The 18073-nt window shown below is 35.6% G+C and overlaps 1 protein-coding gene across 1 annotated transcript; it reads right to left on the bottom strand.

Moving 5' to 3' along the window:
* Positions 1-1495: 1495 nt before the first annotated feature.
* Positions 1496-15885, bottom strand: LOC145329132 (uncharacterized). The gene is made up of 7 exons (XM_080173181.1): positions 15744-15885; positions 15426-15467; positions 14380-14520; positions 3457-5439; positions 3139-3180; positions 2093-2233; positions 1496-1670 (listed from the first exon to the last, which is right to left on the bottom strand). The coding sequence occupies exon 4, from the start codon at positions 5435-5437 to the stop codon at positions 3710-3712; it is 1728 nt and encodes a 575-aa protein (XP_080029307.1). The 5' UTR covers positions 5438-5439; positions 14380-14520; positions 15426-15467; positions 15744-15885; the 3' UTR covers positions 1496-1670; positions 2093-2233; positions 3139-3180; positions 3457-3709.
* Positions 15886-18073: the final 2188 nt, after the last annotated feature.

The raw sequence follows: 18073 nt of genomic DNA, 5'->3' as shown, positions 1-18073 counted from the left end.
CCCCAAAGTTTTTAGAAACATATTACCTCATTTGATGGCATAAAAACTTTGGGGACTTCTATATTAAAACTTGATTGGGTTATACAAACTAATAGTGTTCAGACTTTTTACCGATAACTTTGAACTACATATGGGGTATTTTTGAATGTGAGTATACGTCAATTAAATGTTCATTGTCACATCCCTTGATACTTACTTCTAAAGTAGCATGACAAAACATTTGAATAATCGTATTTCTAAAGGATAATTTAATATTTTCATAACAAAGATATATCAGAGAATTATAAATTTGTTGTGTTAGAAACGTCCTATCTATCTCAAATCTTGTATTATTGATTATGTAAGATTGCGATTCCTATGACAATCACGATTAGAAATAATGTCAAATATCTTTAATACAATCTAACTAACTTTAACTCATTCATGCAGGAACAGCAATATAATTTTGAAATAAAAGCGTTGTAATAGTTATTTCTCGCATCGTATTATAAACAGCTTTCCGCGGATATAGGATGTACAATTATAAAATTAAAAACAGTTTTTTAGCCCTGAGGTGCCGAAGGCACGAGCTAAAAAACTGTTTTTAATCTTATGATTGTACATTTTTATATCCGTAGAAAGCTGTATATAATGCAATGCTAGACATAGTTTTTTCGTATGGATGAAAACCGGTTCTTATCCACCGGATTCGAATGAATACGAGAAAAGATATGGTTTCGAAAATGATAAATCTTTACGGGATCAGAAACGGTTCTTGACCATACTGAAAAATAGTTTTATTATTTAAATTTTACATTTTACCATTTGCGGAAAGCTGACTGTAAATCAATGCGATAAATAACTAATATTATATTTTTCCAGTGTCATATCTCTCTCTTTCTTTCTAATCTGGCATTTAAAAGAATTTATGTAATATTAAATATTTGAAGGGTCCTTTCCTTTTGAGAATTTTGCGTATCTCCGATTACATATAAAACCGAACTATGTTAATTTCAGTTTGTTTTCAAATTTTATAATTTTCAATTGGAATTTAATTGATAAGCAGAATATTTTAAGGTGCCATGTTTCATAAATGATAGTCGAAACTTAATATATTTTATACTCTTTTTAAACAAAGATCATTCATAAAAGCTAAGATCTGACAGTCGTACAAACGAACATTATCCTATTATATAAAGTAGTAAGCTTTTTTTGTCTGTAGCGAAGTATCTCGATAACCGCTGAACCGATATGGTTCTCCTTTACAATGAAGCTTCTTATAGGTCCTGGGATGGTTTTAGGCTATTTTATTTTTAGATATGAGTTTTGGTATGATTATAGAGCATTTAGAGGGCCACTTAATGCTAGGGGCGCAACAGCTAGAATCATCTATATAGAAGTGTAATACAAATTCTGAATAAATCTCTCCTAAAATGGACATTTCTTTTAGAGACCTAATTACGTGCTACATAGCTACGTATGGATATTAGATTCTCCACCAGTAATTAACAATGAATTAAAAACGACAATTTATTTATAATAGCACATAATTATATAGGTAACATATAAATTAGACATGTAGATAAAACGGTGGTTAAAATTGTAGGTAATAATTGTTTGTAGGACTCTGGATATAAATTAATTTACATGTAAGCAGTGTCTCTCTACGGTTGCATCAACTGTGTTGAATACTGAAACAATAAACTATTATAAGTCAGAGAAACCAATAGCCGGACAAATCTGGAAGGCTTATTGGTACAATTAAATAAGCTGGTTTGATCCTTTATATACCTTTCATTGGCTTGACCCTTTAGGGTAAGGTTTACTCTTTCAAATGATTACTCTAATGTAACATAAGCTGTAGTTGTTATCAACGAATTATAGAGTTTAATGTATAGGTAAGTTAGGACGGTTTTTTTTAACACAAACCCATCTAGGAACCTCTTATTTAGGTTAGGGTTATCTATTCATTACATCCCTGTAGGGGTAATTAGGTACTGGCTGTCTTAGGTATAGGTGCAGCTTCGGGTTTATTTAGATTACTAAACTGATGAAACCCTATTCATGGAAGCTCCCCTTTACTCTATCAGTATCTATAGCTACCTTTTCTTACCTAAGAATAAGTAGAGTAAAACAGTGCACACTGCAGGGACAGCTCTGTTGGGGTGGACCAATATGAGGCTTCTTGTCTTGTCCCAGAAGTCTGATGAACAGGTCCGCCTAAGCCATACAACAGTGCATCATCAACGAATTTCTAGATACATAAAAAACTATTAATTTCATTAGATACTTTTCTTTATAGGCCTGTATTTGAGAGCGCAGCTACTCAACAGATATTTAGATATTTAGTCCGCCTCTCATATAGATATATCTTAATAAAAAAAGAAGATTAATGCTTGGCCTCTTAAGTCCTTCCTTAGAGCGCAGCTACTCAATAAAACAAGGTCCGGCTCTCCATAGACAATTCTAGATATATAAATAAATAATACAGTTATTTTAAGTCTTCTTTGGGGGCGCAGCCACTCTATAAATAGTTTAAATGATGCCCGGCCTTCTACAAAGAAATCTAGGTTAGAATAGATTAATATACAGTTATTTTAAGCCTTCTGTGGGGGGCGCAGCCACTCTATAAATAGTTCAAATGAAGCCCGGCCTTCTACAAACAAAACTAGATTAGAATAGATTAATATTCAGTTATTTTAGGCCTTCTTTGGGGGCGCAGCCACTCTGTAAATAGTTTAAATAAGGAACGGCCTTCTACAAACAAATCTAGATTAGAATACATTAATATTCAGTTATTTTAGGCCTTCTTTGGGGGCGCAGCCACTCCATAAATAGTTTAAATAAGGAACGGCCTTCTACAAACAAATCTAGATTAGAAAAAAATTAATATATGGTTATTTCAAGGCTTCCTTAGGGGCGCAGCCTATTGTTAGACGTTTAAGGAGCGTAGTAACTCTATAAGGGGTTTATAGCACAGCTACTCTTCAGCTTGTTTAATACCGTAGCTACTCTATAAGTGAATTAAGACCGTAGGTACTGTATTAGTGAATTAAGGGGTAGCTACTGTATTAGTGAATTAAGGGGTAGCTACTCTATGAGTGAATTAAGGAGCGTAGCTACTTTATAAGTGTAAATAGATATAAATAAGATTTTTACCTCTTGTTTCAATATTCTTAGGTCTCTTACAGCGAGTCCAAACTAAATTAAATTCACTAATTAGACAGAATTGTCAATAAATCACAATACATGGATTTTTAAGCATACTGCACTTAATTTCAATGGTCCTGTTTCTTTATATTAACGAATGGGAGAAAAAAATCTGTAGATTTGTGCCTATTTTAATCAAGCTTGACTTTAGAGAAAAAAATGAATTAATTTAGAGTTTTACAACAAATTCTCTAAAACATATATGTAAATTGCCAAAATTCATGCATATAGTAATATTTAAACTGATTATAAAAATCACTATCTCACCTTCACTCGATCGTGGTTGGTTTAAGACTGGCAAAAATTTCTCTTGTTTGGATTCTTTTCTGGTGATTAGCTTGATAATTTGATTTTTAAACTGTTCACTATAGCTTGTAATTCTTCGTTATTTTTTAAATTTCAGTATTTTTTTATTTGTTTGTTAATATAAAATATTATTTCTTAAGGTTAATTTTTGGGATGCTGACAACTCTTGATGGGTCTTTTCACACTCCAGGGCAGGGAATTGGCAGATCCCTACTTAAAATCTTTTCCTACAAATGTCCCAGCACAGTCTTGTTAATCTTTTGTAGTTCTTTCTTGTGTTCAACAGCAATGTTCCATTGTCTTTCCTTTTCCTTATCTCCCTGAACATAGATACATTATCTCTTAGGTACCTCTCAAACCGAAACCAAGCTGTGTTGTTATCTGCAGATAAAGTTTTGAGGACAGTCTGAAGATGTCTGCTTTGTATTATCAGTCTAGTTATCATGTCATCATCAATAATTTCACTGTCAGTAAAACTATTTTCATCCACAGTCTGTAATTGATAACTTTCATCCATGTGATTACTGTCCTCTGTACAATCAGATGTCAACAGTACTTGACTAGGGTACCACAGATCCTTATCCAGTATAATCCGCAACCATCTTGTATCCATTTGTGTGTTAGGTTGCCAAGAATCACTTACAATCAATGGTCTGTTCCATGGCCAGTATTGTTCGAGACAGTAAAAGATTTTAGATGTGTGTACGTTACAATACTCTAACCAAGCAATTGAAATTTCATCCTGATTGATTGATTGTGCAGGTTGAATGCACCTATACCTTACATTTGGGTCTTCTTTGTAGTAGTTTTCTGCATCAAATTGTACATAAGCCATGCTTTCTGCAATGATTCCTATAAAGCTGTTAACTACTGCCCCTACCTGTCCAAAAGAGAGATTTCTTTGAACAAAACCTGGATCAGGTAGTATCCTATCAAAATTGATCAAAACAAAGGCGAAAAATAATTGGACTATTGCTCTTGGTATTGCTAGTAGATGAATCTTGGCCCATTGATGCATGTCATCAAACTTGAACATAAATGTATTTGGTTCCTCCATCTTATGATGCATTATAAGTGTTCCACCAACAATAAGACGAAACATGTATGATAGGTCTGTATTAACAGTATATTTTCCTAGGTAAATCCACAATGAAGTAACATCTAGGTATCCAGGGAACTCCAGCTGATCTCCATTAGTCAGAGATCTTAGTGCAGCAATAGCTGCTTCAATATCAGCTGTTTGCTCATGGGTTAAAAGAATTGCCAATCCTTTTTCAGGTTTTAAGAGTTCAAATAGTTCATTTAACCTTTTAGGGAAGTCTGCCTTGTGTAATATGGTTCCTCCTGCAGTTTCACGGGTTGGAAGATTTATTTCTATGTAGATGCTACATCCATCAGAAATAACAATCTTATGAGGGATTTTCTGGCTATGAAACCAGCCATTAGACTCTGATAAACCAAACACTCTAAGGGCAAGGGCAGGGATAATATGACCATCTTTATGGGCCTTTAGCAGTTCGTTTTCTAATAGCATTGTTACTGCATAAACATTGTCATCACAGTTTGTTCCAATGTTTATTATCCCAAACTTGATTTTACCAAATCTCCGAATTTCATCTAAGAGCTGATGGTTTGGGTTTCTATTTTTTGTTAATGTATCAGCTATTTGTCTCAGTTCAGGATACCAACCAGCTTCACCTAATGACTTAAGTTTACTTATTGCTGTATCAATATATGGGTCTGGGAACCTGGGATCTTGGGACATATAAAAATCTTGGCAGTAAACTTTGTCTGCACTTGACTTTTCATAGAAGTAGTTCCAACATTCTTTGGTGTCTCCATAGCAATCCAAGTTATCTGGGCAGAAATGTTTCATTAAGTCACATGACAATATCCTTAATTCTGCTGGGTGATTAAGAAGGAGATGTGAGGGATCCATCATACCTAAAAAAAATAAGTATGTAATAATTATGTAATACTTAGCAAATTCTAGTAAGTTCATTTAGCATATCACTATCTACTATCTAATTGAAAAAAAACATTTTTCTTTTTGACATACATTTATTATTCAACATTTTACATGTTTTACAAGTAGGTATTGACTGTTAATCCTGTTGATTAACTGTTGTTCTGCTGAATTAAAATCCAGATCTTCAATCTTCATTATTATCACAATGTCTCTTACATTTCTAGTAGTTTCACGGATAACACTCTCTCCTGAGTTCTTGTAGATAATTCTAACTTTGTTGGACCTTCCTTGAACAAAGTTTTCTTTGATCTTCCCATACTTAAACTTCTCATACCTTTTCCTGGGATTCTCCTCAGAAATGAACAACACAATTTCACCAGGTTGGGGAATCTCACCTTGAACAAGTCTCTTTCCTGGAACAAATTTGTGTATGTCATTGACAATATAGTCAAGCATATTATCAACTGTGTTTTGGACATCTTCTAATCGTGAGAGTGTTGATCCTTCAATAACAACTGGAAGTTCCATAGATCGCTTATTGTTTCGTCCTAATAACAAATGATTAGGGGATATAAATGATAGTGATGATTCTGTTTCATCATCTCCATTTCTAGCAATGGGAAGGTTATTTAGTGTGTTAGCAATGCAAACACCTACAGATTCCCATTCTAAATAACTCTTTTTAGTGGATAATTCTCTGGATTTTTCAAGCATATTTTTTACTGCTCCTATTCTGTTTTCTATCTTACCCCTTTCTTGATGTGAGTGGGGTGTACTGACTTCCAAGACTATTCTCTCCTTACTCCAAAGTTGGCTCTGGAGATCTAAAACTGTTATCTCAGCTGATTTCAAAGTAAGAAATGAAGATTGACTATCACAAAATATAATCTTAGAATATCCGTGTCTACCCATATGTCTAACAAGTGATGTAATAATCATATCTGTGCTTAAACCTTCCAAGCATACAATGTTTATTGCACTTGTTAGCATACATACTAGGCATAACATATATGCCTTACCTTTCACTCTCTTTTTGATAGAGTCATGTGCAGGAAAGGGACCGCAAATATCCATTTGAATGGAGTAATACGGTGGTGCCCTTACAAGGCAAGTCTTAGATTGATTGCCTGTTGTACCCAAGTATCGTTTCTTCAGTAATATTCTACATCGTATACATGAGTTTCTGATATTCTTAATCAGTGTTCTTAGTCTTTCAACATGGACTAATCTCAGCATATAGTTAAGAAGTTGTTCAACACCAGAGTGGGGTAGTATTTCCCAATGCAGATAAATTGCTAATGCAATTACAATATCATTATCTACTAGTCCCACTGGGGCTACAAAACTAGAATACTCATAGCTTGAGTAATCTGTATCATCAATTTCTGTGGTTGGGTAGGTAAGTCTCCCTCCACATTTCAAAATTCCTGATTGGTCTTCTATATAGGTCTCCTGCTTTGATTTTGTAGACCTTAGTTTGACGTCCAAGCTCATTTGAATGCACAGGTATCTCCACGCCATCCACATTTCAAATGAAGAGGGGCCGAGGGATGGTGAGGAATTTGCTTTCCCACAGAGAACTTCAAATCTAGTGATATATGATCGGTCTATTTTGTATATTTCTGGTTTGCAATCAGGACAATTTATGTGCACACCTTTCATGTGCAAACTGTGTTTTATTCTCAACACAAATCTGAATAGGTTTGCAATAACTAATAATGAGCTTTTAAATCCCCGGTAGGCAAAATTTACAAGGGGACAACTAGGTTGTTTTTGTACATGCATTATCATGTTTGTGTTTTCAATACATTCCTGAAATTCTTGTATTTCATGACTAGAAATAGTAGCAGTATGTTCAGCCATAAAGGTGGCCTGTTCAGCCAGAGCATTAGCATCTTCAGCCGTGATGGCAGCAACTTCAGCTGTGATGGCGGCATCTTCAGCCATGATGGTGGCATTTTCAGCCATGATGGCGGCATCTTCAGCCGTGATGGCGGCATCTTCAGCCGTGTTGGCGGCATCTTCAGCCGTGATGGCGGCATCTTCAGCCGTGATGGTGGCATCTTCAGCCGTGATGGCGGCATCTTCAGCCGTGATGGCGGCAATTTCAGCCGGGTGGGGGGCAATTTTAGCCAAGAAGGTGGCATTTTCAGCCAATTTGGTGGCAATTTTAGATGGGTTTGCAGCAATTTTGGCCGAAATGGCAGCTTGTTTAGTCAGAATAGCAGCATGTTTGGCCAGAATGGCGGCCATAAATTTAAAATGTTCATTGGTAAAGGTGGCATTTTCAGCCGTATTTGGGGCATGTTCAGCCAGATTTTGGGCATATTCAGCCAGATTGGTTGCCGGATTTTGGGCATTTTCAGCCATATTTGGGGCATGTTCAGCCAGATTTGGGGCATCTTCAGCCAGATTTGGGGCATCTTCAGCCAGATTTGTGGCATCTTCAGCCAGATTTGTGGCATCTTCAGCCAGATTTGTGGCATCTTCAGCCAGATTTGGGGCATCTTCAGCCAGATTTGGGGCATCTTCAGCCAGATTTGGGGCATCTTCAGCCAGATTTGGGGCATCTTCAGCCAGATTTGGGGCAACTTCAGCCAGATTTGGGGCATCTTCAGCCAGATTTGGGGCATCTTCAGCCAGATTTGGGGCATCTTCAGCCAGATTTGGGGCATCTTCAGCCAGATTTGGGGCATCTTCAGCCAGATTTGGGGCATCTTCAGCCAGATTTGGGGCATCTTCAGCCAGATTTGGGGCATCTTCAGCCAGATTTGGGGCATCTTCAGCCAGATTTTGGGCATTTTCAGCCGAAATGTTTGTTATGTCAGGATTCTGTTTCTGTCCTTTGCTATATGACTCTGCTACAATAGAATCGAGCTGATTATTTGACATATCTTTACACACCTTGGTATAGTCTCTAATAGGCATATCCTTGAATTCTTTCTTCATCCATGGCTTACCTATTTGCCAATGGCTCTTACTATCAAAATCTTTTAAATCAGCTTTTCCTCTTGTGATAATGTCTGCACAATTTTCTTCAGAGGGAATATGGTACACATTATCTGTGTTTATTAATCGTTTTATAGCACGAACACGATTATAAACGAACGGTTTGAGCTTAAGGTCATTGTTGCCTAACCATGCAACAACTATCTCAGAATCGGTGACAAAGAAATAATCCTCAATCTTCTCACCAAGTGCTTTGCTAATAATGTGAAATGTGTGTGCACCCAATACCACCGCGCTTAATTCATTGCGGGGTATCGTATCACAAACGGACTTTGAGCGCCCTGCCAGTAGCTGACATGAGTAACTCCCGTCCGAAAGTTTAGTGCGTGCATAAACACCAATCCCACACATAAGTTTTGCTGCATCACAGGCTACAATCAGTGTCAACTTTGATGGAGTTATTGCATCTAAGGGGACAACTGATCTTGGTATTCTTATCTGCATTGCATTTCTTATCAATAACAGATTATTGATCCATGTGGCTCTAAAATATTCAGGTATTTCCTGATCAAATTCAAGGTTCTGGAGATTTTTGAGGTCCAGTTTCAGTCTACTTTTCAGGGGTTCAAATGACCCTAGGAGGTCAAAGACCTCAAGACACTTTCCTAAGATGTTAGCGCGAGTAAACTTCTGGCCATCTAGAAGTCTTAACAGGTCTTCTTCTGTCTTGACTTCGAAGGGGTTAGGTTTCTTTGCTCCTCTCCGTTTTGTATTAAAGTTAATTTCTTCAAGTCCTAGCCCCATTTCGTCCTTTTCTTGGTACCATTTATATCCACTATATGCAGTGGATTCTCCATCAATTGATGATTCTTCTGAAGGTTTTTCAAAACACCTGTTAATTGTCTTAATCCTGAATCCTCCTTTGGGTACAACAGTAATAAACTCGGTTATCACTTTCTCTAGGTCATCTTGAGTTTCCCCACCCATATTGGAGTCGTCCATGTAGGTAGACTCGCAAATGGTGGCATATGCAAGTGGGTAATCTTCCTTGTGCTCAAGGACAAGCTGGCGCAATGCTTGAGTGGCTACGTTTCCTGCAAAGCGTAGTCCATAGAATAATGTGAGCATGACATAAATACATACGTGTGCCATAGGATTCAGATCTGGGGTAAATAGGTATAAACAGTAGTTAAGTTGGGATGATTCCATCCTAATACTGTTATACATTTTGGAGAGGTCACAAGTCGCGGTAAACTTGTGACTTCGCCATTTGATGGTTACTTGAAATAATGAGTTCAAGCAATTTTGCCCTTTAGGAAGGCAATCATTGAGGCCAGTACTTGCTGGATCAACTACCATTCTTGATGGTGTTGATGTTGATCCAGGTTTAAATACTGACCTCCATACAAAAAAATGCCTAATTGGGGCATTTTCAATCTCTTGCTGAATTGCTAATGGTAAACTACTTAGTTTACATGCAAATCCTTTTGCAAGCATTTTGTTGTGAAATTTTACAACTGAAATTCTTTCATCTTGTGGCTTTTTTAATTGTGTCTGTAGTACTTTGTACGCCATCTTGAAATTATCATTTCGATGCCATCTTGCTGACAAAAACTCAACAGGGTTACGAATGAAGGGAAATTCACAAGTAGTTGTTTGTCTTTTTGTATCTAGTTTGAAGGATTTGTTTATGATTCCTTGTTCATACTGGTCTTTCAGTGAAATGCTCCTTGTCTGAATAGATTGTTTACAATTTTCACACCCTGTGCAACAATCGCACCTGAAGTCGATACGAAATCCTGCATCTTCTTGCTCAAGCAGTTCTTGTTCATCTGTTCGTAACGCAACTTTGTTGATTGCAACAGGTATGTCTGTGTTGATTGTTATTTGGGGTTCAATACACATACACTCATTCTCATATTTAGGTGAGATTAACTGATCTTGGAAGGGTGAATTAAGGTATGATTTATACAGTGATGTGAATAATATTCTCATGTTAAGATTCGATCTACCAGCTTCCATATCTTGTTTGTCAAATGAATGGTGTGTTCCAGCAAACATTAAATAGGAGTTGTTTATGTCTGGCAATCTACTTTTCCATACTTGAAGACCAGATGGCAGCACTAATAGTAATGTCGGTACAAGTCTCGAGTGTTTTATACCTAAGAGTAATCCAATGTCCTTTCCACCAATATCTGTGGGAAGGCATTCCTTGGACAATGGAGTTGAAGATTGGTTTGCTTGAAATTCTTTACAAGCTTTCCTAAGGTCATAATTGGGTACTTGTCCAGTTATCTGCGACATTGAAGTTAAACGAAGTTCGTGATATTGTCCTGAAATATCTGGACCAAGGATAATTGAGTAGACTCCTCCCCCTGTTGATATCACAGAGCCAGACGCTACTTGGATATATTGGGGTCTATCATCAATAACTTTCAGGTTGAGTTTCTTTGCTATGTCTACCTTAATGACCGGGTTTGTAGCTCCGGTGTCGTACATCGTGAGGATTGATTCATCTCCAACCTGTAGCATTTGCATTGGGTATATAGGATCCAATTCTTGCTCAGGTTGTATCTTGTGGGCTATTTCAGAACTAGGGAAAACTGTTCCCTTTTCAACATTGAAGGCTTCGCCAACTTGCAAGTCTCTTTTCTTCAATGGTTCATTCTTTATTTTCAAAATTTCAATCATCATCAGTTTGATGTCAACATCAGTTTCATATTTCGGTAGGAATTTTGTGAGACCTTCTTTGATCTGTTCTTTGTCACATTTGTGATCTGGACACAATAAGACATTCCTATCTATCATGTTGTTTGCACATTGTTGGCAAGCAACTCCTCTGGGTACCTGTGTTCTGTATGAACACTTGCTGTTATCTTTGTTATAGCATCTTCTTAACAAACATAAATTGCACCTTTTAAACTTTTGTGCAAGTTTCAGTCTTTCACTAGGTTCTGCATTCAGGAATAAAGGGCATGTACCTGTATTGCAATCTTTCACTCTTTTCTTAAATTCTTCATGCATGAAGCATGTCGCCCAACCCCACCTGTCAGGTTGTTCCTTTTTTGTGTCATTCTTAACAACTTTGGTAGCTGTATTGACAGCTCTGTTTTGGTCCTTCTTGGGAGCTGGTGCAGGTTGTGTGCTGTCAACAGGTGTTTCGCTCATATACATCATTTCTATTGCTTTTATCTGAGCATGTAGGAAATTTAACAGGCATTGGAATGTTTCTTCCCCTGTCATATCATCACCAATGTTCTTCATCTGTAGAGATGTCACGTAATATGTGTTAAATTGAGTTCTGTAGTACTCTGGCAACATCCCCACAATGTCAAACACGTTGTTTGAGTTGTTAACTTCACGGTTAGCGGTCTCACTTATCTTAGCAATAGACGATATTTGTAATACTATCTCTAATACCTTTCTAATATACAAGAGCTTTGCTTTTCTTTGAGTTTTGAATGTTGGTTGAGCTAATGCTTTAATCAAACGTCGTTTTTCTCTGAGAATGCGAGAAATATTTCCATATTTACCAATCAACAATTTCTTCATAGCATTGAAATCATTTTTCAGGTGAGTACAATCAGATTTCACATCTGCAGTTAGGTAATTCAGGTATAGATATTCACCTAATAGTGCTGGTTTTATTCCACGACAAACTGAATGAAACAGCTGAAAGAAGTCGTATATATTGGATTCCGATTCAAATCCTGAAAAGGGATCCAATTTCAATGGAAGCGTGGTTCTATTATCTGACGTAATATGTATGCCCTGTGATCTTATGAGTCTATCTAGTTTTCTAGTATGTTTGGTTGCGCTATTCATAGCTGCATACCCTGCTATTTTAATATGTTCTTTAAAAGGTTCATTGTCAGATATTTTCCTCAGAGAATCAACTATTATGCTCTTCAGTTTGTCAAGTCGAGGTGTATCACGTCGATCGAGTGCCTGTAATGTTACCTCGTCTTCATTCTCATCTACTTCTACCATAGTAATATCAGCGATTTGTTGAATAGCTTGTACTGCTGCATGTGCATCAGGGTCAGTACCATTGTACTCAGTCTCCTGCCAATAATTATTGGTTTCAAAGGAGTTGAATGGGGTAAAAGATTCATTGGTTGGATATTAGCATATTGTTCTCCTAATGTGTTGTAACTCAAGTTACTGTTCCTGTTTCTGTTTTCACAACTGCTCCTCTTAGGAATTTGGTTTGGGAACCCTGAACTGCTATTTACCATTCTCTCAGGTTCTCGTATTTCGCTCGTACCATAATCTACATTATGGCCCAAGTTCTTAATCCTTACTTTTTCCCTAATCTCTTTTGAAAGGGTGCTTGGACATGAAGGGACATCTTTAGGTCTTATATTTTTCATCATTATTGCCTTTATTCTAGAAAGACCTTGTTCTCTAACTTGTTCTTCAGCCATCATCTTTTCATTTATATTTCGTATTTCGATATTTAACTTATCTCTCGTTACATTCAATCTAGTCTTTAGTTGATTCAATTCAGGTTCACTAGCGCTTTTCTTGTGAATCACTTCGACTAATATCGATAAGTTTCTTAGACTCTCATTATATGTTGTTTTTATTGACATTAAGTTAGAGGAATCTTCAAGTTCTTTAATGTCACTTATTATAGCTTCAACCGATTCCGCAACCGGAATACATGCGTTTATGGCATCACGGTTGGCTAACAGACGTTCAGCTGTATGAAAGTTAGTAGTCTGTAAAAGTTGACTTACTAAGTCGTAATCTACATGTGCAGGTCGTACCTGTTGGTTATCAGGCTGTTCTTGCCTTAATGCACCATTGATATCATCAATATCATCTGCACTATCAGACTCTGTTTCAACTAAGTCTATTTGTCTATGTCTATCTGTGTGCGTTCTTTCTTTTGTACCTATTTCCAATGATTGGATCCCATGAGGAATATCATGGATGTTACCTGCTAGGTTAGGTACTGTACCATTGTTTGCACTAGTTATTCTATTTAACAATGGTGTACGTCTATTTAGCTTAGTCCGTCTGGCGGTTGGACACTCAGCGTGAGTTTCAGTATTGTCCCCAATAGGGGTCCTTCTAGTGCCTATCATGTTTACCCCCATCCCTGGGGTTCTGGATCTAGGTCCCGCTCCATTTTCATCATTAGTCCTGTTGAACTCTGTTCCTATATTATCCCACTCGGGGGACGCGGGTGTTACAGCTAAGAAAGGGGGAAAACCCTTCATTAATCTTTGCTGAGCACGATCCTCATTGTAATCAATGGGATTTTGATTTTGTCGTCTATTCATCGTTAATTTTATTCTTAGTATTCAATGCTACATAGCTACGTATGGATATTAGATTCTCCACCAGTAATTAACAATGAATTAAAAACGACAATTTATTTATAATAGCACATAATTATATAGGTAACATATAAATTAGACATGTAGATAAAACGGTGGTTAAAATTGTAGGTAATAATTGTTTGTAGGACTCTGGATATAAATTAATTTACATGTAAGCAGTGTCTCTCTACGGTTGCATCAACTGTGTTGAATACTGAAACAATAAACTATTATAAGTCAGAGAAACCAATAGCCGGACAAATCTGGAAGGCTTATTGGTACAATTAAATAAGCTGGTTTGATCCTTTATATACCTTTCATTGGCTTGACCCTTTAGGGTAAGGTTTACTCTTTCAAATGATTACTCTAATGTAACATAAGCTGTAGTTGTTATCAACGAATTATAGAGTTTAATGTATAGGTAAGTTAGGACGGTTTTTTTTAACACAAACCCATCTAGGAACCTCTTATTTAGGTTAGGGTTATCTATTCATTACATCCCTGTAGGGGTAATTAGGTACTGGCTGTCTTAGGTATAGGTGCAGCTTCGGGTTTATTTAGATTACTAAACTGATGAAACCCTATTCATGGAAGCTCCCCTTTACTCTATCAGTATCTATAGCTACCTTTTCTTACCTAAGAATAAGTAGAGTAAAACAGTGCACACTGCAGGGACAGCTCTGTTGGGGTGGACCAATATGAGGCTTCTTGTCTTGTCCCAGAAGTCTGATGAACAGGTCCGCCTAAGCCATACAACAGTGCATCATCAACGAATTTCTAGATACATAAAAAACTATTAATTTCATTAGATACTTTTCTTTATAGGCCTGTATTTGAGAGCGCAGCTACTCAACAGATATTTAGATATTTAGTCCGCCTCTCATATAGATATATCTTAATAAAAAAAGAAGATTAATGCTTGGCCTCTTAAGTCCTTCCTTAGAGCGCAGCTACTCAATAAAACAAGGTCCGGCTCTCCATAGACAATTCTAGATATATAAATAAATAATACAGTTATTTTAAGTCTTCTTTGGGGGCGCAGCCACTCTATAAATAGTTTAAATGATGCCCGGCCTTCTACAAAGAAATCTAGGTTAGAATAGATTAATATACAGTTATTTTAAGCCTTCTGTGGGGGGCGCAGCCACTCTATAAATAGTTCAAATGAAGCCCGGCCTTCTACAAACAAAACTAGATTAGAATAGATTAATATTCAGTTATTTTAGGCCTTCTTTGGGGGCGCAGCCACTCTGTAAATAGTTTAAATAAGGAACGGCCTTCTACAAACAAATCTAGATTAGAATACATTAATATTCAGTTATTTTAGGCCTTCTTTGGGGGCGCAGCCACTCCATAAATAGTTTAAATAAGGAACGGCCTTCTACAAACAAATCTAGATTAGAAAAAAATTAATATATGGTTATTTCAAGGCTTCCTTAGGGGCGCAGCCTATTGTTAGACGTTTAAGGAGCGTAGTAACTCTATAAGGGGTTTATAGCACAGCTACTCTTCAGCTTGTTTAATACCGTAGCTACTCTATAAGTGAATTAAGACCGTAGGTACTGTATTAGTGAATTAAGGGGTAGCTACTGTATTAGTGAATTAAGGGGTAGCTACTCTATGAGTGAATTAAGGAGCGTAGCTACTTTATAAGTGTAAATAGATATAAATAAGATTTTTACCTCTTGTTTCAATATTCTTAGGTCTCTTACAGCGAGTCCAAACTAAATTAAATTCACTAATTAGACAGAATTGTCAATAAATCACAATACATGGATTTTTAAGCATACTGCACTTAATTTCAATGGTCCTGTTTCTTTATATTAACGAATGGGAGAAAAAAATCTGTAGATTTGTGCCTATTTTAATCAAGCTTGACTTTAGAGAAAAAAATGAATTAATTTAGAGTTTTACAACAAATTCTCTAAAACATATATGTAAATTGCCAAAATTCATGCATATAGTAATATTTAAACTGATTATAAAAATCACTATCTCACCTTCACTCGATCGTGGTTGGTTTAAGACTGGCAAAAATTTCTCTTGTTTGGATTCTTTTCTGGTGATTAGCTTGATAATTTGATTTTTAAACTGTTCACTATAGCTTGTAATTCTTCGTTATTTTTTAAATTTCAGTATTTTTTTATTTGTTTGTTAATATAAAATATTATTTCTTAAGGTTAATTTTTGGGATGCTGACAACTCTTGATGGGTCTTTTCACATTACGCTGATAAATTTGTGCATAATAGTCTTAGAAATCAGAAAAGTATGATTGTGTTTTTCAAAATATCAAAAACATGTTCAAAGAAGTTTACAATCATTTTGGTGATTATTTGTATATAGAGTTGCTAAGATTTCTAAATTGTTCCAATATGTTTCAAGAATTATCATGTAAAGTTTAAAGTCTGCAGGACAATTCTTACATATCTAAATCAAAACAATCTCTTATTGTCGTATGGACAAACTTACCCTTAATATAAAAAAGTTTTGCTTTGAAAATTATGATATTCTAAAATGAAAAAATTGAACAATCCCTCCCCTTAATAAACTAATGCGCAATTACCTAATATAAAAATCAAATTTCATACTTCTTTATTAAAAGACAAAGCCTAATACACATACCGTTTAATTTGACTAATCCTTTAGTAGATAATATAATTGTAAGGTAAATGCAGGGATCTAAAGGGATAAGACAATTGAATATAAATCGATGTATGTAAAGTGATAATAAACAAAATTACCCCTTCTTTAGATTGAAACTTTTGGCTAATAAAAGTACCTTCAGTTTTTGAGTCAGTGAAGATGATAACGTATCATAAAACTTTGGGTACCAGCGTAATTCACTGCCCAATGTCCCCTCCCTCCCTGGCTAATGTGAGAAAAGTGGGCGGACATTCCACACTTGTTGTTATGTGTTGGTTATTTAATTATTATGGAATGAATAGAACCGACCCTAGGTGTATTAATATGTGTAACACTTGATTAGGATTAAGGATTAGGGCTTTATTCTCACACCTTGGATTGGTCCTATTGTTTTTTAAAACCTTGAAATCACAGAACATATCCTATCTAAATTAACCTATAAAAGTGTTGTAATTAATGACAATTAAACCACTTCAGAATCGCCCTTTTAAAAAGACGTAATGGTTATTAAAGAAAATAGAAGGGCTTAAAGCAAAACAACAAAATTGCTAAATAAAAAAAATATTTAGTACTAAAGGCTGCGCGCCTATCATCTAGCTTAAAACCATCCCAACACTCTAAAATATCTTTATACTATCCTAGGACCTATGTAAAGCTTCCCTGAAATAGAGAACACTATTGGTTTTGTAGTTAGGATGATACATATGAACAGACAGACAGAAAAACCTTACTACTTTATATAATGGAAGTTAATTATTTTCAAATTTATATGAACAAAGAAACTTTGTGCTTTAAAATGTCATTAACAAAATATTCTAGTAAAATTTCTTGGTTTCAGGCTTTTTAAATTATAAATTTTGGACTAAATGGATGATTTTAGGCTATTTTTTCTTCTTTTCTTACACAGAGCTCCATTAGTGATTTAATATATTTGAGTTTGAAGCTGACTAGTACCGGTTCTAAGCCATACTGAAAATAATGTAAAGTATCGTATAACAAATAATTTTCCACAAATTCTAAATATTTACCAAAAAAAAATAAAATGAATACAAGTTTTGTTATCCTGTGCCTCCGGCTACTCAATACTAATAAAACTGGTTTTAATATTATAATTTGTCATGTTGATATCCACAGAAAGCTGTCTATAATATTATGCGATAAATAACTATTATCCAATTTTTTGGCGGTTTTAAATGAACACTGATAAAAAAGCGCATCCTTTATATACTTACCTAATCACCTGTATTAGTCTTTATTGTGTGTGTGTGTGTGTGTGGGGGGGGGGGGGGTGTTAAATTTAACACCTACATGCTTATTACACCTATTATATGATATGCTCTTTATATAATTAGGTGCTAAATACCATAACATTGGATTTCAGCGAAGCTATTTTATATTTAAATTCTTCCCGTACGTCCTTTCGTCAACTTGTCCGTATTATAATGAACTGTCAATATTTTTTTTCTTTTTAAAAATCAAACAAAATTATTACTCTAATTGCAAAATATTGTGAACTATTTAATTAAGAAAGGCTTCTAAGAGAAGGAAGGTAGTAAAATAGCCTAAAACCATTCCAAGACTTCAATAATGAAATATAATTCATTTGTTAGTTATAGCCGAAATCTTAAGTTATTCTTTAAATAATAGGATATGTGTAAGGCTTCTTATATCTGCGATATAGATGGT

The sequence above is a fragment of the Acartia tonsa genome, chromosome 9 (genome assembly GCF_053477335.1).
Source record: "Acartia tonsa isolate MP-2025a chromosome 9, ASM5347733v1, whole genome shotgun sequence".
Taxonomy (NCBI): Eukaryota; Metazoa; Arthropoda; class Copepoda; order Calanoida; family Acartiidae; genus Acartia; species Acartia tonsa.
Note: the sequence above shows the minus strand (reverse complement) of the source record. Positions and strands in the feature narration are given on the sequence as shown.

Coding starts and splice junctions, on each gene's coding strand:
- LOC145329132 (XM_080173181.1), bottom strand. CDS start 5,437: ATGATGGATCCCTCACATCTCCTTCTTAATCACCCAGCAGAATTAAGG.